The sequence below is a fragment of the Rhamphochromis longiceps genome, linkage group LG2 (assembly GCF_057381845.1).
Source record: "Rhamphochromis longiceps isolate RC_006_pf linkage group LG2, R_longiceps_female_GT1.1, whole genome shotgun sequence".
Classification (NCBI taxonomy): Eukaryota; Metazoa; Chordata; class Actinopteri; order Cichliformes; family Cichlidae; genus Rhamphochromis; species Rhamphochromis longiceps.
Genome location: NC_140558.1, coordinates 8,141,078 through 8,168,973, shown reverse-complemented (window position 1 = coordinate 8,168,973; position 27,896 = coordinate 8,141,078). Strand labels below are relative to the sequence as shown.

Here is a 27,896-nt window from a genome sequence, read left to right as displayed (position 1 = left end):
CCTCTAAGAAGGAAAGGTTACTCCGTGTCAGTGAAAGTGATAACCTTTATCATGCAAAGAAACATTTCTGACCTTAACACAACAAATACTTTACTGCAGCTTTTCTTTTCTTTTTATGGAAGAATCCGATTTGAATGCTCCTTTCAGTTCGGATTTATTTTCATATAGCACCAGTTCTCAACAACAGTCGTCACAAGGTGGTTACAATAAAAGAATGCTAACAAAATGTTATAACCATGCAGGACAGAGGCAGTTATCTGATTTATTCTATCCCCTGCCTTGTAATTAAAAAGAACAATGCGGTCATTCACTTGATCACCAAACCAAAAAGGGTAATGTTTTTATACATTTAAAGTGACCATCACAAAAACAATGAGTTTAAGAAGATCGATCTGTTTCAGTCTGGAACGTCATAATGGTTAATTTCTCCTGTAATATGCAAGGCTGCAATGATTCTTCACTGTATTATGAATATTTTTAACAACCGCAGAGGACTCTTCCATTCTGCAACTGCCCCCTGGGCTGGACTTTTAATATTACTGACCAAAGGCCTCTTTTATTTAGTCCAAACAGCACATTAGACAATGGACATAAGGGAAAAGATCACAATCTAAATATAAACCCTGCTATCTATCTATCTATCTATCTATCTATCTATCTATCTATCTATCTATCTATCTATCTATCTATCTATCTATCTATCTATCTATCTATCTATCTATCTATCTAGATACACACACAAAAATTAAACAACAACATGCGTATAGACTTCAAGCTTTACTATAGCTTTTAATTTGGATTTGTTTGCCAAGTATTATAACCTATGCTTGTCTCAATCATGTTCAAAAAAACGATAATAGTCTGTCAAGTCTTCCTTCCTTTAGTTAGTATTATGTATGTATACTTTATATATTAAGGTTTATTAAAGATAAAACTACCAAATATTCATTCAACGGCGCCATCTCGTGTTCATCCAGATGACCGCTCACCTTGAGTTTTCTCTCCGCTCTAATTTCTATTGGCTCCAGATCACTTGTCCCTAAGTGACGTTTCACCGTCCTAGTGGCTCTTTGATGTGTCCGTCATACGAGTTTACGGAACTGTATCCACCCACTACAAAGATGGAGGACGATATCTCAGATATGAGCAGACCACAAATGTACTTATTTGGTGAGCTCGCTAATTCTGACAAACCCGATTTTTTTGTTTGCACAATCAGTTTTAACGTCATGTTGTCATGCACAAATAGCCACTGGAGATTTTTAATCGGAAGATAGCTAAACAGCTGGCTAGCCTGCTTACCCCCTCCCACTCGCGCCAATTCAGCTCTTTTGTTAGCTAGCAGAGCATGGCGTGGAGCCACGTAAAGAAGCAAAATGTATATACACCTCTTTATCTGATAAAATGATATGCATGTGCGTATGTTTATTTAAGACGAGCGCAACCCACGGTTGGTTACACGTATTGTTTCCCCCTCAGGTTGCACCTTGAAATCGGACAAACGGGAATTCAAAGTTGACCTAGACGGCGATGAAACGGAGCAGCAGCTGTCACTGAAAGCAGTAAGAATCAGACTTTAGATCGAGTTTGCCTGGTCTTGAAAAAATTAATTCTTTGACTAATACGGCTATTAACTACGGAAGCCGAGATCGACATTGAGCGCTGTTATTCTTTAATGCTATACTCTCGCGATAAATTGTTATGTCTTGTAAATTCGTAATAACATAGTTTGTTTTATCGCGATAAGATATTAATTATCCAGAAATTGGCAAATGCCTTTGTTATGGCACGTGAAGATAAAGGTGTAGGCAATAAACAGAGAGAATAATATTACATATAGTATGTATATATAATTTAAAATATATCTACCCCTAAAAGACATCCACCCCTCAAATTTTCTATAATTCGCTTCCTAAGAGCCTATTATAAATTGGTCTTGAGCAATATTTCCTCAGGATTTCTGGAGGTCTTTCAAAGCTTTTCTTTGGAAATTTGGTGCTTTCTCACTCATTTGCTGTTCTTTTCTGAAAATCGACTACTTGCAATCTGTAGCAAAAACAAATAATCTGTTACGAAAAATGGCAAACATAAGAGAATTTGACAGCCATGTAGTAGGATTTTTTGGTTTTTTTGGTTTTTGCATTGACAAAGTGATTCCCGAAGGGCTATCGGCCAAAGTCTTGGCTTATGTTGACATGGTGTATACTGTTTCCTTAAAAACAATTGAGGAAACAGGACATGTGGAGGACCAAAAAAAAGAAGTGGCAGTATGAAAAAACTATTTACAGTCATATCCTTAAGAAACAGGAAATAAATCCAGCAAAGACTTGAAACAGGACCTGAGACATCAGATCTTTCTTCCATGTACTAGTTACTAAAATCTTATCAGAAATTGTGTAAGTGGAAGGGTGGCTGTCGAAAAGCCATTTTAAAGGAAAGGAAATGGGGAGAAGAGTCTGTGTTATGCCAAAATACACAAGAACTGGACAGAAAGTGACTAGTAACAGGTCTCATGGAGAAATGAATCCAGATTTAACATTTTTGGTTCAAATTGCCTTAAGTACGGATGAGGTCAGGCGAAAGGGTGAGTGTCGCTATTTCTGAAAAACAGAATGTAGAAAAAAACCTGTCAGATTTGTTAATGGCTTCATTTTTCATCCTGACAATAATCCAGAATACACCTAGTGCAATAAAAGCATATCTCAATTAAAAAAAACACAATGAAAGATTCCAGTCAGTCGTGGTTTGACCTCCCCAGAGCCCAGACCTGAACCTTATTGAAGCAGTGTGGGATCATCTTGACAGAACTGAATAAAAGGCAGCTGACATCCAAAGAAGAGCTTTGAAAGAAAATAAATTGCATGTATGGCAAATATGGACTAAACAGACTTAAACTGGGTGTTTAGCCTAATCAGATGCATGAGGGAAGGCTGCTGGTTGAAGGATCAAAAAATCCCACATTGAATAAAAACCCCACTCCTTGCACCCTAGCAATTGTTTATTAGAAGTTCCTTACCAGTAGTTTGTGAGCTAGTGAGCAGCGGATTGGAGTTTCGGCTCTATTTTATATTCTCCTGAGAACACGATTTCTGAAATGTTAACATATTGGATTTTTGGTATTAATTTATATTTATTTATTAATTTATTGTCATGGAGCATTCACAGCGTTAGTCTACTAACCTTACTGATGCAGTAGGCTATTTATAGATGATAAAACAGGAGTTTAATCAGATTAACAGTAACATTAACAAGAACAGTTTATGTTTGCACCAAAAAAAAAAAAAAAAGAGAGACATTTTGCCAGTACATGGAGGTAGTGTTATATAGCACACTGTTATTTTGTTCCAGGTGTGTCTGGGAGCTGAGGCTGAAGATAAGTTCCACATGGTGGAAGTTGAAGGCCTCACTTACGACGGGAAGACGACAAAAGTGCCGCTAGCTGTCCTTAAACCTTCCGTCCTGCCCTCTGTGAGTCAGCACCAACACTGACAGAAGTATTTAAGAGGCTTCTGGTTTAAATTAACTTGTTTTTACGGTCTTCATGCCTAATAAAAAAGAGAACTAAAAAGAAAAGGCATTTTCTCAGAACCATAAATACAAACATTACACTGTTCTGATAAATATAAATAATTCATAAATCGTTGACAAAATACTTATAATGTCATCTTCCTTCCTGCTATGTTTTTCTCCAGATGAGTTTAGGTGGATTTGAGATTACACCTCCAGTTACCTTCCGTCTCCAGTCTGGTTCTGGACCAGTTTACATAAGCGGGCAACATTTTATTAGTGAGTATTAAGGTTAAGACTCAGGTAACTATTTGCCTCATTGTTAAAATAAAGTAGGCATACCTAATGAAGACCTTGTCAGTGGAAAAATAGCAAGTTGTAAGTCTGACCTTCATGCTCGGTAAAACAATACAGGGTCAAATTTTCCAGCCCGAAAAAAGTCCACATATGACTTTACACTTAATTTTTTGAGTAAGTTTTTCTTCTAAAACAATGTTTTGGGGTAAAATAACATAAAGAAAAGTTGTATGATTGTTTGACAATATGTGACCAGTGTGTTCGCTCTGTCAGGTGTGAAGGAGTCTGATGACGAAGAGGAGGAGAACAATTCGTCGCCGGTAAAGCGGCCTGCAAATCTGCTGGCAGGGAAGAAACCCCCAATGGTAGTTATTGACATTGTCGTATTACATTGCTTTAAATGTTTTATATTTGCACTTATAGCAAAACTAATCATTGTTTACAGAAATTGTTCTCCTGCCGAGGTGGTGGCTTACTGCATAGCCTTCTGTTTAATGGTTGTCACGTTTAGTAATCGGTGATAAGATGCTATCGCGGGACGTCAGCATTAAAGTGCACTGTTACTTATTCTGACACCACAAATAAGCCTCAAATGTTGTTTTTGACAAAAAGACTATTCATATTTCTTGTAGAAAAAGCTGAAGATGGATTCTGATGATGGTGACGATGATGATGATGAAGAAGACAGTGATGAAGATGATGATGAGTATGTTTTTATTTTATTCATTTATTTGTTTATTTAATTGGCTTAGTTTTCTAAATAATTTTGCATTCTAAAAGATAACATCTTTGTGAACTCATAGTATAAAATCTATTATTTTGTGTGTGTGTTTTTTTGTAAATTTTGGGCACAAACATCGAGCAGTGTAGCTTTTAACCAGCTTACTTGCTTCTTGTAGCGATGATGACAGTGATGAAAATGATGTGAAGCCACAGAAGAATGTGGGAAAAGTGCTTACAAAGGTAAGCTTCATCCGTTTTGTTTTATTACAAATAACAATCAACCTTAAGGTTCTCCATGTTAAAAAATATGAGAGTAGGTTTGAGGTACAATCAAATATGGAGGAAATATGGTCAAATAAAAACATTTGTGTATCATGGAGTTTGTGATAAATGCAGTTTGGATTTGTAATCTTGGAAAGAAAGTGACTGGAAGTTTCTTGAAGACATCTGAGGAGCTTCTTGAAAAGTGAATAAGCTTGCTTTCTTTCCAAGCTGCTTGGACTAACTTGACCTGGATGACTGAGAACTAGGGCTGAACGATATATCGCATTTGCGATAATATCGCGACATGATCAAGTGCAATTTTCTAACCGCAAAGGCTGCGATTATACTCTGGACATGTCCAAATTCATGGGCTGCATCCTCCTGAGGCCGCATTTGTAGACCGATTACGTCACAGCGACGCGCCGAAGGCTGTCCAAATTACTACCATATCCCAAAATTCATAGCGCGGCCCAGCCAAACTCCAGTTTCCAGCAATGGCGGCCGCTACTGAGTTTTAAAATTACTCATACTAATCTTTCAGGGTCACAAAATAAACTTTTAACATATTTTCAGGCGAGAAAGTAGTTGTGTAAACATCAAATATCTGCTCGGTTTATCAAGATATCCCATATTTGCAAAAGTGCTTCGACGTTTTCAGAGGCGTCTGCTACCCACCAGCTCGACAGCTAGCTGGGAGCTCGAGGGTTACTGATGCGGCCGAGAACGGCACAACTCCCGGCACATCATTTTCAGATCACCGCGGAGTTTCGCTGCTCGGGTTAAACGTAATATATAAGTCACTTAGACAACCTAAAAATGTTATTGTTGGGCTTTTTTCAGTGTTTTGTTTGTTCGTGAGTAAATCGGTTTGGCTGAGATTAAAGTTATTAGATTAGATAAAATAAAACTTTATTAATCCCCCGGGTGGGTTCCTCCTTGGTTTTCACACAGCTGACTAAACGTCAAACAGAAAACTTATTAAACAGAAGTATGAGACAGTCGAGAATTTACGCCAGTGTCTGGTTATATTTTAGATAGCAAGAAGCAGACGGCCGAGTTTATTAAACTCCACCGAGACAGCGGTGACGCTAATCAGAACTAGACCGTCCAATTTCACGCCTTTAAATTTTAAAGGCGTGTTTGTGTGTGTGTTTATACAATTGCTATTATGTTTGCACTTTATGTGTAATGTTACTGACTGCAGAGATCAGTAAGATGTGTGTATTTTTTATTTATTAGTTTTATTTATTTAATATTATTTTTTAATTGAATGACTGTCTAGTAGTTCACAGATGTCGAAAAACTGAGTGTGGTAAAGCCACTGATTTTTTTTATGTATATTTCTGCAATCTGCACATTGTACTGACTTTCATTTTAATGTTTACACCAGGGTTCCTTGCCAGCACTTTATGCTCAGATGTTTGTAAGCTAAAAATAAACTATTGTGTATGTTCAAATATACTGTTGTGATTGAAGAAGTTAAATAAAAATGTCAGTCATCAATTCATGCATCACCTCATGTCATCATAACAGAGGTCTGTCTTCCAGGAAAGAACAGTTTAAAATTAATGTAATATAGTATTGGCCATACTATATGATGTATTGCTTGTCTTTGTTTAATAATACAGAAGACAAAGACCTTAAAAAATAATCGCATATCGCATCGCAATCGCAATATTGGGGCAAAAAATCGCAATTAGATTATTTTCCATAATCGTTCAGCCCTACTGAGAACCTACACAGACATATCATGTGCCTGCTTTCTGCATCTTTGATTTAGGCAGCACCCTTTGCTAAATTAAACAGAATATTTCCAGTAGTGAGTGTGTCAAAAGTGGGCAGTGTCTTGCGTTGTGCTATATGTGAGAAAGGATAATCTGACCTGATTCTCACCATATTTTTTAAAGTTTGTGCGTTAAACAACTTTAGAAAAGCAGAAATCACCTATTTGCTTCATCAAACTCGTCTGACTTGACGTTTATAAACCTTCATTTGTTTATAAAAATGCTGCACACCAACTGGCCCACTGAAAGAGTGTTATTGGAACGTGGCACCAGATAAAGCCTGGATTATACTTAGGTTGTGGACACAGACAGCTGGAGACTCAGTGGCCAAGTACTGATTCCTGTGATGCTTCTTTGAAGTCTGCCGCCTCGAGCGTCACCAGGACCCAAGTGGACTTGTACATGCCGAAAGTATCATTTCTGTTTAACCCCAGTCATACAGCTTGAAGGAGAGAAACATACGATTCTGTCCTTGCTCATTTAAGTATTAACGTTAGTGTCATTGTAAATAAATAAAGAGGACTGTTTACATTTCATAACCATTTCTGGAAGTATGTTTGGGAAACGTTGCTACAAAATTAATATGAACCAGTGCTCATCAGAATTTAGTTGTTTTTTTTAACCCTAAGAACATAATGAGCAGTTAAATTGGAATATCTCTGAATATTAATAAAAATTGTTTAACTTTTTAGAGCTTCTGTCCAGAAAAAACTTTTTATTTACAACTTTTTAGTTAAAGAAAACAACAATAAAAAGCTAACAAAGAGATGCCATCACCATCAGTGTCTCGAATTTTGCTATTTAAATCATATTGAACCAAACATTTATCATGTAATGTACTGTGATGACCGTTGCCTTTTAAGCTTGGTAAAAAACACAAGCAGATCATTGCGGATCTTTGTAGTTTTCAGTACCTGAGAGGAAACTGCCATGATCAAACTACTTTTCCATACACAGCGTTTTCATTGCTTTGTTGCGGTCATAATTACAGAGAAGAAGGGCAAGTACATTTTGTTTATTTCCACTCACAGTGAATTGAGTTGTTTATTGCTTTCTTGCTTTCTTTTCTATGAGCTTTTTAAGGCACTTGATAGATTAGTAGAGCTAGAGCAATTCTCAGGGTGCTGTTACCCCCATTTGAGAAGCTACTATCTGATAGGCTCGGATAATTTGTATTTGACAAAATTCATTAGATGCAAGGACACATTTTTCCAGCCTGTCTTTGAGAGCTGTGGATATTTCCACATCTTAGTTTCACTTTTAGTATTATTGCATAAACATTTATTGATCTTTTGTTTATTGACTCATTTGTTCTGTCATTTTAGTTCAAACAAAGTTTCTTGCGGTTCAGTAACTCTGATTTTTACAGTGGAATGTATTTGTGTTTCTGAGCCTTTGTTGTCCACTAGATGTCAGGGCAGCCATTAGCGTCCCCTTAGTGTTTGTTTGTGTGTGCGTGTGTGTCTAGAAAGAATTTCTCTAACCCTTTTTTTTAACCACATCATTTAAACTTCCACTCACTGTATGCTACAGTAGCATTTCATTTTAGCAGGCCCTCCCCATTCGTGCACTCGCTGACCGTCCACCTCTTTGTATGAGACAAAACATGGAACTTTTTCATCCTGTTCGCTCAAGTACCCACCTGTTTTCCTAGAGTAAAACACAGGGTCTGTGTGGTGTAATGATCGGATTTCTTCTCTGTAATCTGCTTGAATTCTCACCGTCTCACCAGCAAGACAACAGTATGTTATGCTGTGCGTAAGCAGACACACACACACACACACACACACACACACACACACACACACACACACACACACACACACACACACACACACACACACACACCCATATAAAGGGATAAATACACTTTAGTAGACATGCACATTTGAACATATAAGTACATATAACCTCTAGCGTAAATGCACAAAGTCTGCAAACAAATGCACTTCATTCTGGTAGCGCATAAGCAGAGAACTGCACTCTACATACTGTTTCTCACCCATGCGTGCTCACACGCACATGCACTTCAGTTATGGGAAACATCTTCAACCATTTTTCTGAAACACTGCATATCTTTGTCCCTCTGTCATCCCACTGTTAATATGATTGCTCCTTTTTATCGTTTCTCATGCCATTTCAGCTTTGCACCTGGGTTTTGCCTTTGAACACTTGTTTTGCATGTTACCACAATCGCTTGCAAGTGTGTGGGTGCGTGTGTGTGTGTATCTGCCTCATTTTTACGTCGGTGTCTGTTTGTGATTTCGTTCTTCTATTTTTTTAAAAGCACGCTATCCAAGTGCAAACTCTGCCAGGCAAAAGATCAAAGCAGGGCAGATGCGCATACCTGCGACGTGAGCGCCGATCCTTCCCTCAGGGTCAGATGACAGCTGAGCATTTCTGTCACCTGTTGATTTATTCTGTTGTCTTCTCTTCCAATTCCTCCTGCACCCCACACCCCATTCCTTCCATGACCTTAATCCTTTTTTTCACCCTTCGTCTCTTTAGCTCAATAGCTACCCTGTCTCATTCTTTAATAATGAAAGCACAAAGCTTTGGGGAAGTGGGGCTGGGAACAATTATTATCCCTTTTTTTTACTGCTAATTCAGCTGTGTTTCAAGCTATATTTTGCTTTCTTTTTCTTGTCAAACCTCCATACTGTACTGAATAGGACCCAAAACATCTCAGACATATTCAGTATCAAAATTGAATCAAATCCTTTTTCATATGAATCTACATTTCTTGTTATTATTTGATCATGTATTTTTGATGAACAGGTAATCAGGATATTAAGCTGTTCTTGTGTAGATTAGTATTGTCACGGAATCTCACGTGTTTTAAATAATTACACACTACTTTTGTGTTTCTTGCAACAGATTTGTACAGGGTTTATAAATGTTCTTTACTCAAATTTACTGGACAGCAAATTGCCTATTGATTGGAAGATTTCGTGCTCTCTCTAAACACTTAATATCATTATTAATGGACTGTAATAACTGTTGAGCCTGTTGAAAGACTGGAAAATGTTCTTTACTACAAGCTGACACGCGTGTCACTCATCTCATCATCCTTCAAGAGTTGGTCTTTGGTTTCCTCTTTCTGTGAATGGGTCTTAGTGCTTTGTAGCAACATGAGCGTTCTAAAGTCGCACCCAGAATACCTTCATAACTCCTGAGTTGGAAAGAGATGGTAGAAAGGTGTGAAGAAAACAAAAAAACAATGGAAAAACAAGAGTTTCCGAGGTCATCCACCTGCTGACATATTACAGAATCTCTGTGTTTGGGTAGATGTGGTAGATATTTTTTAATTAAACTTTAAAAATTACAAGAGTTGCAGGTTTGCATTGGTCGTAAAGCCCTTTTTGACTGGGTACCTACATAACCCTAACCCTTGGTATAATCGTTGTGCTCATCCTAATCTCATTCAAATTTCTCCACAATTTGTCTGAAATACCCCCAACATTTTTGGGGGTATTTTAGAGGTCAGGAAATTCAGATGGTTGGTTTAATATAACCATATAAAACAGAAAAATGAGATACAAATGTTGATGTACAGATTCTATTTGGTAGACTCAGATGCATCCATGATGATGTTTAGTTTCTCTTGATTGAATTTTGTCCTTCAGGAATTAAGGCTTTGAAACCTCATTGTTACTTCCAGCATCTTATATTGCAGGCGTTGCTGTAGGATATTACATGTGTGATTGCATTGTAGCATTTGTGTCAACACAGGCAATTACACTTCTAGTCCATTCCAAGGTGAATACCAGTGATTGCAAGAAAGGATTTGCTGCTTAGGATATTCAGGTACTTGCCAGCTTTTCCAAGGTAATTACATATGTGACTGAGAGCAATCAAAACCTGACGGGAAGGAATCCAGTGCAACAATTACAGGTTGTCTGGGTACTAAGTACCTGATCAATGAGAAATCACTAATTAAGTGTAGTCCTTAATTAATGATTAGCACTATTAAAGGTATGCTTTTAACATACAAAGGAAGGCAATTGTTTTGCTGTCATATCTAATTAGCTGCATAACCTTATAACTGATGCTATTTCTTTTCTTTTTTTTGGTTTAGGTTTTACTTTTCTTGGCCTTTTTCTTGTGCTTTTTTATGCACACATGAAGCAGTAACACCTTATAGGAGTGGGAGAAAATATTGTGACAAGTCATGGCAAAACAAGAAATGGAGTTACTGCAAATGAGGATAATGTTTTGTCACTTGCCATTTATTATTTATCGGCTATAAAAGGGGGGCATTGCGTTTAGCAAGAACATCAGTGGGATACAGATTTTTAGAGGGTTAGGAAATTGTAAATGGCCAGCAGTCTAAACTGAGCCACATGTGTTGCATTGAATATTTAGTTAGTTGAGTTGGTCAGAACACGAGGGCAGGCTTCATTGAGTTGTCAGCAATGAACAACAGCAGTTAAGTAACTTCAGTCTGTCACTTTTGGTTTTGTTTAGCGTGATTAACTGCCACTAGCTGTTCTCACACATAAATTCTAAAAATGATCCAAACTTGAATTTTCTCATTTACAGCACACAGCAGAAATAGACAGATTCAGAGATGCATGTGTGTAAGATGCATGATGCCCCCTCAGTCGCTCTGAATTTACTAGACAATTACCAGCGCTAAATCCGTGTGGACATAGTCTTTGTACAAAGGAGCTGATAGGTTAAAAAGTTTTACATGTTCCAAACAATATCTCTGTCAGATAGTATGAAGGAAAGCTCAGGGCTGTAGTGCATGCATTAAGAAAGCATTAACATCTTTATGAATTTCAGGAACCCGGTGTGGTGAATTGAGCTGTTTAAAGTACACACATTTCTATGGAGCTCTGAGATATCTTACTGGGAATGTTGTTCATTTCCTCAGATCCCGGAGTCCTCACCTAAGAAGCCCAACAAGACTCCAGTAAAACAAAATGGCCCTGCAGGAAAAGCCTCAGGATCAGCTGTCAAACCACAGATTAAGGTATGCCCAAAAGATTTCCGAAGTAAATCTTTGTTTACCTGCGGTTGGCTTGTGGGTATTTAAAATACCCAGTTGTTAACCGTTGTACTCCAGATCAAAAGTGTTTAAGAAAATGTGTAACATTGCAATTTTTATGGGAATTTTTTTATTATGTCACTAGTTACAGCAGGGTAAAGTCAAAGCCAGTAGTTGTATTTCTGAAGAAATGTGTCGTGTTAGGCATAGAAACAAGTATACAAACAATAGATGATGAAAAGTTTTACAGAAGAGTGGATAAAAAAGTACACAATTACATAATGTTTTACAGAAGGTGAGGGAACTTTGCTAAATTGGTTGTTTGCATTTACTGCCATTATCAATTGAAAAAATGCAGGCTCACCAAATGGAGGGGAAAAGACACACAAAAAACTTGGAGAGCCTTCCCATTCCAAAGCCAAGGAATGTGATAAATGCACGGTGCAATTAGTTCAACCTGATAGTTAATTTCTTCGATGGAATGTCTTGGACAGCCACTTCTGAAAACCTAAAGCTTGAACTCTGCCTGTCTTTAAGCAAACACACCTGACCTCTAAACGGGTTTCCTGGGGCAAGGTTTAAACCTGCGACCTTTTAGCTTGACCTCGCCATCTTAAGTTGCAGCCACCTTTGATGCCCCTCACCCCTCTGTAGCTCGCGCACACTTTAAGAAAAACAAATTGTCAAGCTTCTCTGCAGGTTTACATACTTCTCAAAGCATGTTACTGTGAAAGAAAATACTTGGACAGAAACTCGGCTCAGATAAGGTGTTACGTGTTGGCATGCGAATGTTGTCTGTTTGTATGATAGAAACATGACTTGCGCTCACTTACGCAGACAGGGCGCGTGAGAAGATTATCGTTTCTCGTCTGACATCTTGATGGAAAGCTTTGTGATTTTTTTTTTTTGTCATGTTAAACACTAAGCCACAGGATTACCGAACCCCTGAAGGTGTAGTGCCCTGAAGGGCATGCTGTATGGGTGAGCGCAGTTTATAATGCAGTAGTTGTTGTCCAGACATAACACAGCGACTCTTGAAATGCTCTTGGGGATTAGCCAATGGGCAACTAAATCGCCCCAAACCAACCTGCTGGTTTAACTTTCTTGCCTGTGGTGCTTTGAATGCTTCCATCCCCTCTCAGCTTCTTCACAACTGTTCTCTCTCCACCACCTCTTCACACCCCTCACTTCCTGGACACACCTTCTCCCAATTGCTCTCATTACCAGTGTTTGATGTCTGGTGCAGCTTGCGCTTCCAGATGCCCCTGAGGAGCGAGGAAGCGGGTGTGGGTGTCTGTTTTTTTCGTTCCTAAATGCAGGTGACTGGTCATTAGATTGGCTTGTCAGATCTGTTGCCAGTACCACGGTTCTCACCTCTCACGGCCCAGCGTGTAGCTGCACCTTCTTGTATAACAGGCTCGACGTGAGAACCAGCTAACTCGAGTTGCGCTGATCTGAAGTAACTTTATCTTGCAGCTGGTGTCGGTTGATTGATGGGTTTGGCGAAGCCGATGCCTTCGAGCACACGTCAGAGTCGTAAAGTTGTTAACTACTTCACTCAGCCTTATCCCACAAGGGTTTGAGTCATTGTTTTAGCGACTGATTGGCATGTGTTACAGCAGGTGCATATCTTGTAAGTGCTTTAATATCTTTTGTCAATCTGTCATTTTACCATTTGGACTCAAAGATAGACCAAAAGATCAACTCATTAAAGTACCTGTAGATACAGAGGCTTTATAGGATGAGAGTCACTTTTTTTCCGTGTGACCTGACATTTTCCCCCTACTTGTGCCTCCAAGGTTTTCATTCCAGCAAAATGACAATTACTATCCCTGAACAGCCCTGATGAGCAAAAATGTCACAACCATGTATTTGCACTGGATTGAAGATGAGAGATTACATCAAATGATAGCGTGCTTGTGATTAAGTTCCATGTCTCATGGCATCTGTAATCAGTGTCTGGGCCAGATGAAAAAGCTTGTTGGCTTTGTGTGTTTATCAGCTGTTTCAGGTCCACAGCTGTCCCTTGGAAGTGGAGAGCTGCCTGTAAATAATAAACGTGTAGTGCATTTGTCTGGCTAGGAGCCAGAAAAAAGGCCATTTTCTTAGTGTGGTATGTGTGTGCCAAGGTTTTGTTCATTTTATACCTTTTAATCTCTGCTATTAAAAGAGAACCTGATCTCTCAGAGGCAGGGACAGGGCATTGTGGCTACACGTGTACGACTAATTACAAAATTTTGGGTCTGGTATTTGGAAGATGAGAGCTTCTCCTGGAAGGCCTGTTAAACTTAGGTTATGCATGGCAAGACATTACATATATTATATTATGCAGTTATTGTTCTTTTTTTTGCAATCAGCACATTTTGACTCAGTATCTAAAATTAAAGATACATATAATGACCTCTAGTTCCAGTAGGAATGACACTACAAACATAGTGATTTCTATGTCCTTGTTAACTAGTGAGCTGCTAGATGTCACCATGAAATAGTATAGTGTCGTAATGCAGGCACACAGACATACAGTTGGTTGACTATAGAGTGGGTATAGAGTTTCTCTGTACATCTATACACTGTCATCTTTCCGATGTGTCTCTGGCTATCAATGAAACCCTGCAATTTCGCTGAATTCCACACTCCGCTTTGCATGTAGGGGCAAGCTCCATGGCTTGCATAACATGCAGTAACAGAGTATGGCGTATGTGTGTTTTTGTTGTGTCACATTCAGACACTTGCTAATTGAGGACCTGAGTCGTTGGCTGCCCAGGTCTGGACACACCTATTGGCCTACTAGTTCAGTGCTCGCACTTCTCTTCCTCAGAAACACAGCAAAGTCTTTGTGTTTTGAAACATTTACTGTTGCAAATCTGGTGATAGTATTGTTTTTTTTAATCCTGACCATTGGTAGTAAATACAGTACTGTGCAAAATTCTTGAGCTACACATAATTTCTTTATATTTTGATCGGCAGAAAGCAAACTCTGTTTTTACCTGATATACTGTATTTCCATTTATGTTTACATGTTTCAATAAATCACTGCACCTGTTTTCCATTTTCCAATGAAAATATACAGAAATGAGTGGCTGCTTTTTGCCCAGACAGTACTGTCTGTTGAAAAGAAAATCTGTTGCTTTATTTGTGCAAATCAATAATTTGATATTCAGTAGAAATCTTTTACTGACAGCAGCCATAAAAGCTAAAGTTGCACTTTTTTTCTTTCGAATTCAGTGTTTGAGAAACTTTTCTTCAATGGAAAACACTTGACAAACAACCTGAATTGCTCACTGGAGAGTCAGGGCTTGCCCTCTCCTGCTTGCAGACAATAAAAACATAATTTGTACCTGATGTATTTGTTAAAAAAAGGATGATGGTGTAATTAGGCTAGAATTTGTTGTCCTCTCCAATTCTTTTATCCCCTTCCAGCTGGTTGCCCACGCCAAGGCTTTAAACACAGACCAAGGCTAAGTGGGTCACAACAGGGCTTTTGCCCAGACTGGCCTGTTGGTCAACAGATTAATTAATCAGCAGCATGCTAAATTTAGCAACTGTGTGTTTGGTTCATTTTAGCAAAATAATACTGATGGCAAGAACTGAGCTTGTGTTAACGATGAAATGCTGTGGCATAATCTGAAGCCATCATTTTATCTATAGCTCTGTAAATTTCTAGTGTCTTATCTAGTTGATGTACTTTTCCAGACACCTGCCCTGGGAAAAGACAAACAACAGCCCGGCCCATCTAAATCTCTGCCTGAGATTAAGAGCAAGTTGTCAACTGCAGCCAAGGAGGTAAGGCTGCTGTTTTTTTATTTGTTTTTAAATGATCCTTCATAATTTAATGACAGTTAAGATTATGATGATTTAATTGTCCTTTTCTTCAGGGAAAGCCACTTCCAAAGACAGAGCCGAAGTTTGAGAATTACTTGAGAAGTGCTTTTAAAATCTCAGACAAACAAGTAAGTAATCTTTGTACAGTGTTGTGAGAGCTTTTTGCTTATGTAAATTATTAAAGCGGACCTGTTGTGCTTATTTCCAACTTCATGTATATCTTTTTGGGCCCTTCTAGAATAGTTTTTCATTCCTCACAGTTCAAAATAATCTTTATCCAATATGTTGGAGCAGCCCCTTTAGCTTCCATTTAAGCCAGCGTTTGTCCGATTGGCTGTCCCTTGTAAATAAAAGCTTTGAATAGCAGGTGAGAGAGGCCTGTGCTCACACCAGAAATATGCCTGAGATGAGCATAATAAGGGATGTGTATATGTGCTCCCTTTAAGTTTGTACATTTTTATCCCATGTGCAGTTCTCATCAGTTTTCTGCTGTTCTGCAGTCTGGTGTAATCGGTCTCGTAAACGCTCACCCGAGAGTGGCTGTTTTCCGCCAGGTTTCTAGGAATACTCCTTCAGATGTAGAGTGTTAGCAGTCGCATTTATGCCCAAACTCATTTTATCTGTAAGAGCTCATTGCCATGATGTATAACCGGGCATACGTTATTCTTCCTCTCACTCTCCTCATACCTTATTCTGTTCAGTTTGCCTCAAATGTTTCTCCAGCACAGTGTGTACTCTTTGAATTATATTCACACTGTTTCGGTGGGCTCTTGCGAGATGGATTTGGGAGTACACCTGCCAAGGCAAACTCTTTCACGGTGATTTAATGGAAGTGTGTCTTTTGTAGCCCTAATGAAGCGACTGGTGGTATGTGCGTGGTACCAGCCTTTTTCGCTTTCAAGGCCTTTGACCAAATGCAAGCCTTAAATCTTTTCTAATGCAGCTTCTGTCGTTTCAGAAGAAAAACAACATCCCCTGCACATTATTTTGCAAAGCATGAATTAATCACCCTTAAACCCTTAGATGATCACTGTAGACTTAATGATTCTGGGCAGTGTGTCAGATAGTGAAGTTGTGTTTTCTGTATTAAGGCATCTGTTAGATGGCGATCACTTGAACCGAGCTATTTGAACATTCATATGTGATTGCTTTGCAGTGTTTAAATAATAACTGTACAGTTATGAGAGCAGGTGAAAGCTCTTTAGAGCGGCACATGGGTTGGGTGGACAAGGGAAAGAGTGGGGGTGGAGTTGGGTCAGGGAGAGCTTGTTGATCCCACTGTGTAGAAACATCTGTGGAAGTGCTTTGGTTTCATCAGCCAAGGCTGAGATCTGTCAGACCTGGAGCACCTAGTCATATACTCTGGTATGTAATGCTGCCCCCACCCAGCCCCTCGTCGTTCCCCCAACAGCCCCATCCAAATTCAGTGTTCCCACAGCCGAGACGCACAAAAGCATGTTGTAGTAAAAGTGAGTCATGTGTCTCATGCTGTATAGCACTTCATTTAGATAATTTGTAATTTTTCTCTTTCTTTCCTTGTTTCTTATTTTGGTGTTATCCCTCCTTCCACAGGTGGTCAAGGGTCTTTGGAGTTTTGTGCAAACACTGAAGACTGAGAAGAAGTAACATACACATACATTAAAGCATTTGTACATTTGCATCCTATAAGGCATTTAAAGGCACAGTCGGCTAGATTTCCTAATCGGTCTCCTTCTTTCAGCCCTGTGAAGGACTATGATCAGATGAAAATGGACTGAGTGCTGAAATATGGTAGAGCCATCAATGCATAGATTTAGGTGTCAATGTTTTTCTTCTTCGTTTTTTCCTAGACTGAAAGGACCAACTATTGAGTTGGTTCTTTCACAGACTCGATTCATGTTTAGCAGACTGTAGATTTGCTGCAAGGGGAAGCTGCGTGCATCACAATGGGCGGGGTCTGTGTTGCTACTACAGGAAAGGAAAAGTTTCTAAAATTTATACTACCTGCAGATTTATGTAGCTCCTGTGTATCACTGAATATGATCATTATTAGTTAACAATAAATCTTGTACTTGAAGTATTCAAAACCAAAACCAGGCCAAACTTAGAACCTAACCTAGTTAGTAGTTGCTAGTTCTTTCGTACGCCCTGTTGGCAAAACAGTATTATTTTTATACCAGCAGAAGGACTCACTAACACAAATGTGCTTGACAAAAAGTAAACAAAATTTTGAAACTGTTGAAACGCTGCCTGCAGGTGGTGTAAGTGTTACAATACAGAAGCTATTCCTTTCCTTGCCTGTAGGTGGTGATATCCTCATTGAACGTCCCACTTTCTTCAAATACTGAAGAAGATGCAGGTCACATTGAAACAGCATCTGGGTGGAAATATATGAAATTGGTTGATTAGCATCTGTTTATCATATTCAGTCATTATTGCAAGAGGAGGTTATGCAGAATGTGCCTTTAAATACAGTCCTGATCAAATGTTTAAGACCACCTGAAAAATGGCCAAAAATCATACTTTGCCTGGTTGGATCTTAACAAGGTTCCAAGTTAGGGATGGGTATTGAAAACTGGTTCTTGTTGAGAACCGGTTTTCGATATCCATCCCTAACTTGCAACCTTGTTAGGATTCAACCATGTAAAATCTGATTTTTTTTTGTTGTTGCCATTTTTCAAGTGGTCTTAACCTTTTGACTGGGGAATGTATCTCTACTGTAAACTGAGATAAACCCATTTTGTGTGAATTTGAGCAGCGCATATGTAAATGGTGAAGACAGCTAATAAAAGAGGACCGGTTGACAGCTAGAAAATTTAATCAGTCAGTGACAATAAAAGTTGTTTGTTATTTCAGCTTTGAGGAGTTAAAAAGCATTTCCGCTTACAGACTTACAGATTGTACATGCGGTTTTTTGAATACTGTATTGTTTTAGTCAAACCACAATCAGTCATTATAATATAATACAATACAATTATATTTTTTAACAGCTTGGCCAGCAAAATCAATAAATATGTTTCTCCCAGCAAAAATTAAGCAAATAGGCAAAAAGATGTCACAAAAATAAATGCATTAAAAAACAATTTTTGCAGAGTAAAATTATCATAGATCCCCGTTGTGTATTCATGTCCACAACATGAACAACTCTCATTAAAATACTTATAACGCAGGTGCTCTGACTAAAATGTTTTTGTTTATTGTATATTTCATATAAAATCAAAACAGAGCAAAACAGATTGCTAACTCCAGGAGTATATTAGCCCTAATGCTGTTTTGCATTATATTTGAATGTACTGTAATGCATCAGAAAACATTACAAGCATATTAATAATATTAGAACAGTATGAGGTATCAGAGAATTACATCAGAGTAGCATGACATCACCTTAAAAAAACATATCGTTAGCTTCATAGCATAAGTGCCTAAGTCATTGACTTAGTCAAATGACTTAGGCAATTATGCTATGAAGCTAACGATATAAGAACTCATATCTGTAATTGTTTGCAGTCATATATCAGTCCTCTGATGACAACAAACTTTCGTTCATGCTGAGCTTATGATGTGTTTCTATTCTCATTTAATATCAAAATGTTCCACATCTTAAACCAATTAAATTGATATGCTCAAACTCTACATTATCAAGCGTTTTTGCTATAAAATGTATTACTTCAATTTTAATAACGGAAGTTGGCCCTGTAATTTACCCAAATGTAATTAATAATTGTTAGTGATGTCTTCTTTACACTGAGGTTTCAGTAGCAGCAGGTTGCCAGGCCCAGTCTTTTGTCCTTTTGCTTTGCACGTGTTTGAGTGATTTTTTTTAAAAATACTTTTGTCATATCAGTCCTAATGAACGTTGTGTTGTGTAAACATATTTCTTGCTTTTATTTACAAGACCGGCAGCTGGACAATTGCAGTTTAGGTTTTATCCTGCCCTTTCTAATCGTTTCTTTTACTGCTTTGAGCTGTTTTCTTAGTCTTTGTTTCACATATTGTGTTCTAGTAAAAAAAAATCCCTTATTAAAATGTCTGGAATATTATTCTGATTGTTGTTGATCTTTCGTTTTACACACGATGTGTGTAAGTTTGTCATATTTTGGGCAACGGTGAAGCCAGGACCTTAAACAAGTCCAAGTGCAAAAAAGTGATTGTTATTTGTTGAAAGCTGACGCATGTTTAAGGCTCATTATTTTTAAATAATATTTGTAATCACAAACATCTGGTTTAATTTGGCTGTAAAAAATGTAAGGGATAATAGGAGCAGACTCTTTGTAACGGAGCTGTTTCTCATTTTTTGGCAGTACATGATGAGCAGGTGATGCATGTATCGCTTTACTGAGCGAGCTTTGTCCCAAACCATGTAATGGCACTTCACTGAATTTAGTTACTTCATCCAAATGGTTGTCTTTTTTTTCCTGTAACATAAAATACAAACTGTAAGCTAGTACCCATCTTCAGTTTGACTGGATGTCAAAACAAAGCCACATGAAATTTTAATTTACTGTGTGATGTAGTCAAGTATAAATTGTAATTAGGTAGCTTTGCTGACCCATTGTGTGTTAAAATAAAATGCATTGTGTCCATTTACTACATCAGACTTAGTTTATTGTTAATGGTTTGTTGAGAGGAACATGTGCGTCCTTTTTTGTACTTATCTGTAACATTTACCTGAATAAAATAAATTCTAGTAAGTCTTTGACTTACATTCTACCCTCTTTACTGTAGACAACACCATTTGACAGTATCATTATAGTCACATTTGTAACTATGTGACTGACGTGACGACTTTCAGCTGTAATTAAGTGGGTTTAATAAAAAAAAAAAAATCATGCACCAGCAGTTTCGGAATTACAGACATTTTTATACAGTCTCCTTTTCAGGAGCTCAAAATTAATTTGACTGTTGAATAATGAGCAGTTTGATGGGCAGGTGAAGCCTGTTCCATTGTTATTTCATGACAAATGAAGCAGACAATATCTTGAGATGATTTCAGATTTAAGACCGCACAAATACAATTGAAATCTGAATTTATATTATACAGCTTTTGACTATAATTTTAAAATACAAGCTTCAAAGAGATTGCAACTTTAGGTAGGCTACCGTTAACCGAGCTGAAAACCATTTCAAAACGTTAGGCATTTCATTGTCCATGTTGACGGTCATAAAATGCCATCATGAGTAGAAAAATACAGAGTTAAACCAGTGGTTTACATAAGGTGCAAAGTGCAAACCACTGGTTACACTCAAGAATTGAAAGGCCGGATTAGATTTTGCTAGAAAGAAAATCTAAAAGGAAAAAATGAGATGAAACCAACAAACCAATGCAGGGCCCAGGTATTGCATCATAATACCATGTCGAGCAAAATACAAAACTACTGAAAAAACAAGAAAGCGCTGTCATTGGCCTCCGCCTGGAAAACCAATCCTGTTTTGGGGGTTGTCTCATTGTTGCCTCTCTAGTGGGAGAATTGTTGGCAATTTCGTCAACACCGAATCACTTAAAATGATTAATAACGTCCTCTGCTTCTTTACCCACCAGATCAATATCCCAGAAGTTTAATTGACTTGATGCTGCGCTTTGATTAAAATGTCCCTCTATGTTTTTGTAAACAATATTCAGGAATGATCTTTTTCCAACAAATTCTGGACCTAACTGCAAAAAATGACTGTTGGACCATATATATTGTATATAAGATGACTGAGGTATAAGTGTATTTTTATTATCACGAATCGAAAATATGCTGCGTTCACATGGAACTTATTATGCCCATAAATTCGCTTTGTCACACGATTAAGGTTGATGGGAAGAAACCACCCCCATTAAACCTCATGTACTGGAAACTAAGCATAAACACCAGTGACTGTCAGATGTTAAGCATGTTAAGTTGTTCATCACTACATGAACTTTTACACTACATTTATCATTAACCTTTTACATTTGTTTGCAATTTATCCATGTTATTGTTAGTTTCCTTTGTTGATAACATGGCTGTGAAATTTCAGCATAAAGAAACAATTATGAAGCATATGGGCTACATTACCTTTCAAAATTCGCCAGATTTGGTCTTTTTGTCACAGACTAAATGAAAACTCTGATTATATATCTCCTGATGCTTCCAAATACCAGAGTTCCACAACCTTTATATTTTGAGTCAGTCCTTTGTAAAGTTCCTTAACATTGCCAAAGAGCTGAGGTTAGGGAACGCTTTGTTTCTTTTAAAATATTTGCAAGAATCTGTTCTGACTACATTCACAGAATTATCAACACACATCTGGCTGTTAAAAGAAATTTAAGTCCAAGGTGACGAACCATCCACCTTTGTAGTCTCCACTGGGTGGCACTGAAGTCCAGGCATTAACTTCAAAGCCAGACTCATAATGATATAAATTGATTAAGCTTTTACCTGAAGTGTGAGTCAAGCATTACTTCACTGCCAGCTGAAGAGTTTTTGCCCCCTAGCCACGAGGAAGTGAGGCGCACTAGCAGATGCAGCCACGGGATGACGCACAATTTTATGTTCCAAACAAGACGATTGCGAAGCACGTGGAAATCCCCCTATTGTAGTTCACTTGAATTCCAGTCCAGGGTTTGACTGAACCAGCCTGGAGGTATTGACACACTCTTGCACATTGAAATCCCACTGAAAACACGTTCAAATATAGGTGCTATAGAAGTAGGCTTACAACTTTCTCTAAGTGTGGCAAGAAAATAGGAGTATTGACTTGCAGTATTTAATTCCACTTCAGTTACCGGCATCCATTACCAGTAAATTAGGCATCAGACAGGTAGATACCAAGAAAAAAGGGCACTAAAAGCAAAGATCATCTTTAGAAACCGGTTTGAAAAGGTAAAAACTAAATGGTACAAATCAACAAAAGGATGCAAGGACAAGAAACACGAACACTTCCCAGTTCTAGTGATCTTCATAACTCTTAAAATTGCAGGAAGCAGAAATGTATAAAAGGGAATAAACACCCATCCTGCAGCTCTCCCTTCCTCTACAGTCCAAGTCACTTCCACGAAATATGCTTGACAACAGCTAGAAAGAAGTCTATGAACCGAGTCTTTCTGTTTAACAGAAGATTTAAACCGTACTCACTCAGGTGAATGACCTTTGCTAAACACATTAAAGAGACCCGTGTTTGACCAAGGCCTCTGCCCAAAAAGCCCAGAGGGAAGCAGGTGTCTAGTTCCTCATTGAGCGTACTCACTAGGTGATCCATATCGTGCCAGTTGAGCAAACCATGCCTATGAAAAGATGGGCTTGGGTGTGGTGTAATTGTAGTGTGATCAACTACAGCTGCCTCTATAAAAGTTGCTTTGTTAAGTAATTAGCAACTACGTGAGGGTTCAAAGTGTCACCACTGCGGTTAAGTGAGAAAAAACGAAAAAGTTAAACCCTGAATCTCTTTTCAAAAGCCCACGTGTTTGTGCATAAAAGGGAAACGGCAAAGAAAAGAGAGGATCTGAGATGCTGAGACAAAGAGACACCTACTCAGGCCCGCATCTTCACTGTAATGGGAGTGGGGAGGGTGGGCAGCCATGCCTAGTGTTTTTGGATGTTTGTGCTCAGCTACACCGAAAAGCTCTTCCCTACTCCAGTGCAGGTGATCACAACTTCACGTTCAATATCCTCAACTCTGCAAGTGGGGCTATTTTTTTCCCTAAAATGGCATCATTGCTTTAGAATAAGGCAGAAATAAGAAACTGGCTTCTCAAAGCTTTCATATATAAACACCCTGCGAACTTTAATGGCACCAGGGTGAGTGGAAATATGTTTTACTTATCTAATTTGAATGAAATGACCCTTTAATCCTTCATTAGTCAGTCAGTGCCTTACGATAAGAGTTAAACCACACAGACGCACAGCAGGTGGGCTGTACACATGTGAGACTGCAGGTATCCATACCCAGCATGTGCCAGCCAACCACAACATTCAGCCATTAGGGAAATATTGCCCTTCTCTTTAATCCAGGTGTCACGCGATATGGGACAGAATTCAGTCTGCTGTGAGGACTGCATCCTGCCTTTGTGTGTGTGTGTTCGTGTTTGCGCTCTGAGGAGAACAGGTGTGTTTTGTTTGAGTGCATTTGTACCCCCATTGAAGAGAGTGTAAGCGGTACACAGCATAGGCTGTTTGTGCTGGGTACTGTACCACCATCTGCCTTATTAACAATCTTATAGTGTGTGTGTGAAGAAATGTATGGGGCTAAGAAATCTGCAGTAAATAACTTCCAGTATTTGTACTCTTCAGAGGACTTGAAGCTAAAACATACACAAATATATTTTTTAAAATACTACTTAAAGCTACAGAGATTGTGTTCATTGCAAATCGTAAAGACACGAACAGCTGCATGTCAGACACCACTGTACACAAATAACTGTTTTCACAACACATGAAATGGAAGTGGGGAAGAGGAGGAACTGTAGATAGCATCTAATAGGCACAAGCTGTTCTTCTACATTCAAACAATCTGCTGTAAAACCTTGAAAAAAAAAAACAGAGGGACCTTAAATAGTTCAAAACGTCTTTTGAGGAAACTGAATACTTTTGTAACACAAACCAGGATGTCGTGTTATACAGTTGACCAGTAACAGAGTTTAACCCCAAATACACGTAGTTTAACAGAACTAGGCTGAACAAAACTTCAGAGCAAAATTATATTAGAAATAATGCGAACTACCAAAGAACGAAATCGCGGATACAAGCGGCTGAAATGAGCTTCCTCCGAAGGGTGGCTGGCCTCTCCCTTAGAGATAGGGTGAGAAGTTCGGCCATCCGGGAGGGGCTCAGAGTAGAGCCGCTGCTGCTCCACATCGAAAGGAGCCAGCTGAGGTGGTTCGGACATCTGACAAGGATGCCCCCTGGGCGCCTCCTGGGCGAGGTGTTCCAGGCATGTCCCACCGGGAGGAGGCCCCGGGGCAGACCCAGGACACGCTGGAGAGATTATATCTCTCAGCTGGCCTGGGAACGCCTTGGTGTTCCCCCGGATAAACTGGAGGAGGTGGCTGAGGAGATGGAGGTCTGGGCCTCTTTGCTTAGGCTGCTGCCCCCGCGACCCGGCCTCGGATAAAGCGGATGAGAATGGATGGATGCAAACTAAAGTGGATAATCATTTTTCCTGGTTCAGGATATTAACCATTTTATTTTCAGCACGTTTCTCCATCTATTTCTGTCATTTCTTACATTTTCCACTTTTTTTCTTTTGCTTTCCTTTATATTATTGTATTATTGAAAGAAGAATTAGCATTCTGCAGCTTTCACCTGGATTTACTTGATCGCTAAACCATGGCAGAACTGAATATTTCTGGCAGATACAATGCAATATATATCTAGACAAGCCAGAGGCTTATCGGATCCTTACGATAGTTTGGCAGCTTCTGCTTGAGCTCCAGCAGTTATATTTTAAAAGACCCTCTTTGCTTTACCATACTTTCTCTTGTATATATACAATTACAATAGTGGATTAAACATGACCAAAGTTTGAAATAATAAGTTTTGCATATGTGCGAGTACTCCATAGCCAAAAGCTCAGATTCAAGACTTCATGAAACTCTCAATTTCAGACAGTATTTCTACTCTTGGCTCTGTGTGATGCCATTGAGCGGCGTTAACCCAAATCTGGTCATCTCAGAGACACAGTGCACTCACCTGCTGTTCTGTTTCTGGGGTGCAGTCAGCCAGATGAGAGCTGACTTACAGGGAGAAAATGAAAGGAGGGACTGCGCTATGAGATACACAATAATTATTTTGAGAGTTCAGTAATAAAAATAAGAAGGTGGAAATGAGCACAACGTGTAATATTTAAACCTTATGCAACATAAATTGTGATTGTCTGTGTTTGCCAGTTTGCGGGTGCCTTTTATTCAAGCTTTGTAAGCACATTTCACATTTGCATGCCTTCTGCATGCAGGTCTAAAGTCTTCTACTGTTTGAATTTTTTATGAGAAGACCAAAAACGAAAAAGTCTGTTAAATCTATTCAAAAATGTATCACAATGCAAACTTTCATATCCATTTTTTTAAAATTCATACATGCCTTGTCACTCCCTCATCACTTTCTCTGTTATTACGGCTTGTAGCAACTAGTATCAATTAAGCTACAAATTTCCATTTCATACAATCACCTGCGTTTCTGCCAAGAGCGTTACTCCACATGCTTCTCTAAAGACAACTTGGAAGTGTCAGTATCTTTCTCAGAGATCAGGCTCTCTTTTCCATGAGACTGAAGGATGGATTATGCAATCTCATTCTACACTGTTCTTTAAACTGCCTTCAGGGAATGCTAGCACTACTGTCAGATTGACTATATCACTCTACTCACAACGGCCAAGTCTGTACTTCTACAGCTTCAGTTTTGATAGCTAGAAGCAGTGATGGCAAGCACAACCACTTTATTTATTTAGTTTCTTTAGAAATGTCTACTTTGATTGTTCTTGCAATTTTTAATTTTTTTTAAATTTATTTCTTTTAGAATGACTGCCAATATTTAGTAGCGCATTGCTGACACGAGAAGTTCAGCGAGACTTTGTGAGTCCAGTCAAATCAGGCATCATCAGTCAGATTGTGTTTTACCTGGGGTTTACCTGCAGGACATCTAACCGAGGACAATATTTTCATGCACTGTCTCTGGTGGAAAGAAATGTAAGGTCATGTCTCTGCAGGCATGTACATTTCCGCCCTCTTTTTTCTTATGACCCAAAGGGATGTGTGATTTTAGAGACATCTGTGTGTTGAGTTTTTTTTCTAAACCCTTTCCAGCAGATGTTATTATGTTCTAACCCTATGTAACGTTTTTGTAGATAACACATGTGGTCAGTATTATAACTTGTAATTTCTGTTGTTGTTAGGTTAGAGAGACATTGGAAATGTATTTGTCCTTCGAAAATAGGACATGCAGTAATGAAACATTTCTTAACCAACACATCTACACTTTGGCGGCCCCAAGTGGCAGGGAAATATAACGTTCTTTTTTGGTCTTTTAGCTTTTTCAGTCATGTAATATGATGTGACATGATTTGGGACAGGAAAAAAAGGTCTGTTTTTGTTTTAGGTTTTGATTAGCATGTTATTATCCACGATCAAACCAGCTCAACTTCACGTAATATCCAAAATAGAACAACAGCCTAGACCTTTTAGACGTTTCATTTAGACGGATTCAAAATCTTTTGTTTTCACACATAAATTTTAGATCTCTTGCTTCTGCAAATAGGTCGTTTATTTGTTACAGAAAGGTTTGAGAGAGACTCTTTCTGCAGTTGGTTTGAACTTAATTTATCAAACTAAAACTCGTGAGTGTGATCTATAACCCCCCCACGCACATGCACACGCACACACACACCCATCCCGTGACGATTGTTTTGACCTTTGCTCTGAGGAAATAAGGCTGTGTGTGCTTGATGTGACAGGTTGGCACATCACCTGGCTACAAGCAAATAAAGAGCAGAGGGAAAAAATATCAAGGCAGCGTTTCAAGCATTCACAGAGAGCTTTCAAAATGGAACAATGACTTTGCCCTAGGGGGAAAAAGTGATCATGCTGGTATGTTTATATTAGACAGAAAGGAAGCCATCATTGTCATCACCGGTGATTTTCTCTTTCACAGCACGATTCTGACAGTTGACTGTATCTTAATAACAATTCCTTCTATGTATAAGTCAATTGTCAAGGGTGATGCTCTTATATAAACATTTTTTTCAACCCCCCCCCCCCCCAAAAAAAGGAGCAGTCAGCTCTTTTCCTGTCAAGATTTGTGAACTCACTGGCAGCATAATTTAATACTCTGAAAGGTAAACAGATCTATTTTTAACTATTTTTGTTGTGCACAAAATGTCCTCGTACTCAGTCATAAATGCAATACTCTTGCTGATCCTCTTTACACCACGTGTATTTTTTTTCTTTGCTAAAGTATGCTCCTGACATTTATAATATGTGGGGGATGACATAGTGGGGGTTGTATGGGTGTTTTTAATTCATGGACGGGGAATACTTCAGTGAAACAGACTTTGGGGGAAGTTATTGTGTAAATTAAAGGAAGAGGTGTGGGGCGTTCATCATCTTGTCTTCCCATAAGCAAACCCAGGCCTAGTAAAACAGAGCCCAGTTGATACAGCAATAGGACATGCGGTTATTAATACAGAAGAGGGAGGTGCACTCTCCTCGACAAGCGCCAACACGCGAGCACATTACCTTTACGGCTGCTATGGCAAAGATGCGAGCTGCATTCCTCTGCCCACAAACTGGGAGCTCTTTTCCGCTAATGCAGTCGAGAGACTTCTTACAGTGACTCTGCCGGAGGAATTTGAGGGCTGGGGCTGTGAAAGAGAAGCCACATAAACCTTTATATCCCACGTATTCATGTGTCTATCTTCTTGATTGATTTATTTGTTTATTTGGCCATAAATACATTTTGAGAAGACAACAAATCTAAATAGACCTACAGTACTGCGCTACACTTTGATATACAGTATACCTCACTAGTACATTACAATTTGAAGTATGTCAGTCTTTATGCAAGATTAATGGT

General features: G+C 38.7%; 1 protein-coding gene across 2 annotated transcripts; it reads left to right on the top strand.

Annotated features, from left to right (window-relative positions):
* Nucleotides 1–1,082: 1,082 nt before the first annotated feature.
* Nucleotides 1,083–19,959, top strand: npm1b (nucleophosmin 1b). 2 transcript variants are annotated; one of them, XM_085416667.1, is made up of 11 exons: nt 1,083–1,170; nt 1,480–1,562; nt 3,349–3,468; nt 3,693–3,786; nt 4,078–4,169; nt 4,437–4,510; nt 4,704–4,767; nt 11,455–11,553; nt 15,262–15,351; nt 15,444–15,518; nt 16,963–19,959. In XM_085416667.1, exons 1-11 carry the CDS (start codon nt 1,122–1,124, stop codon nt 17,014–17,016), a joined length of 894 nt encoding a protein of 297 aa, XP_085272793.1. In that variant the 5' UTR covers nt 1,083–1,121; the 3' UTR covers nt 17,017–19,959. The 2 variants fall into 2 exon arrangements, with proteins under 2 accessions (XP_085272793.1, XP_085272802.1); XM_085416676.1 differs by lacking the exon at nt 1,083–1,170 and adding an exon at nt 1,230–1,378.
* The last annotated feature ends 7,937 nt before the right edge of the window (nt 19,960–27,896 follow it).

What these genes read in the sequence shown, in the direction of transcription:
- npm1b (XM_085416667.1), top strand. Translation starts at nt 1,122, where the DNA reads ATGGAGGACGATATCTCAGATATGAGCAGACCACAAATGTACTTATTT. An exon ending in AGTGATGAAGATGATGATGA is followed by an intron (nt 4,511 to 4,703) that starts GTATGTTTTTAT and finishes TGCTTCTTGTAG; the next exon opens with CGATGATGACAGTGATGAAA. An exon ending in TTAAAATCTCAGACAAACAA is followed by an intron (nt 15,519 to 16,962) that starts GTAAGTAATCTT and finishes CTCCTTCCACAG; the next exon opens with GTGGTCAAGGGTCTTTGGAG.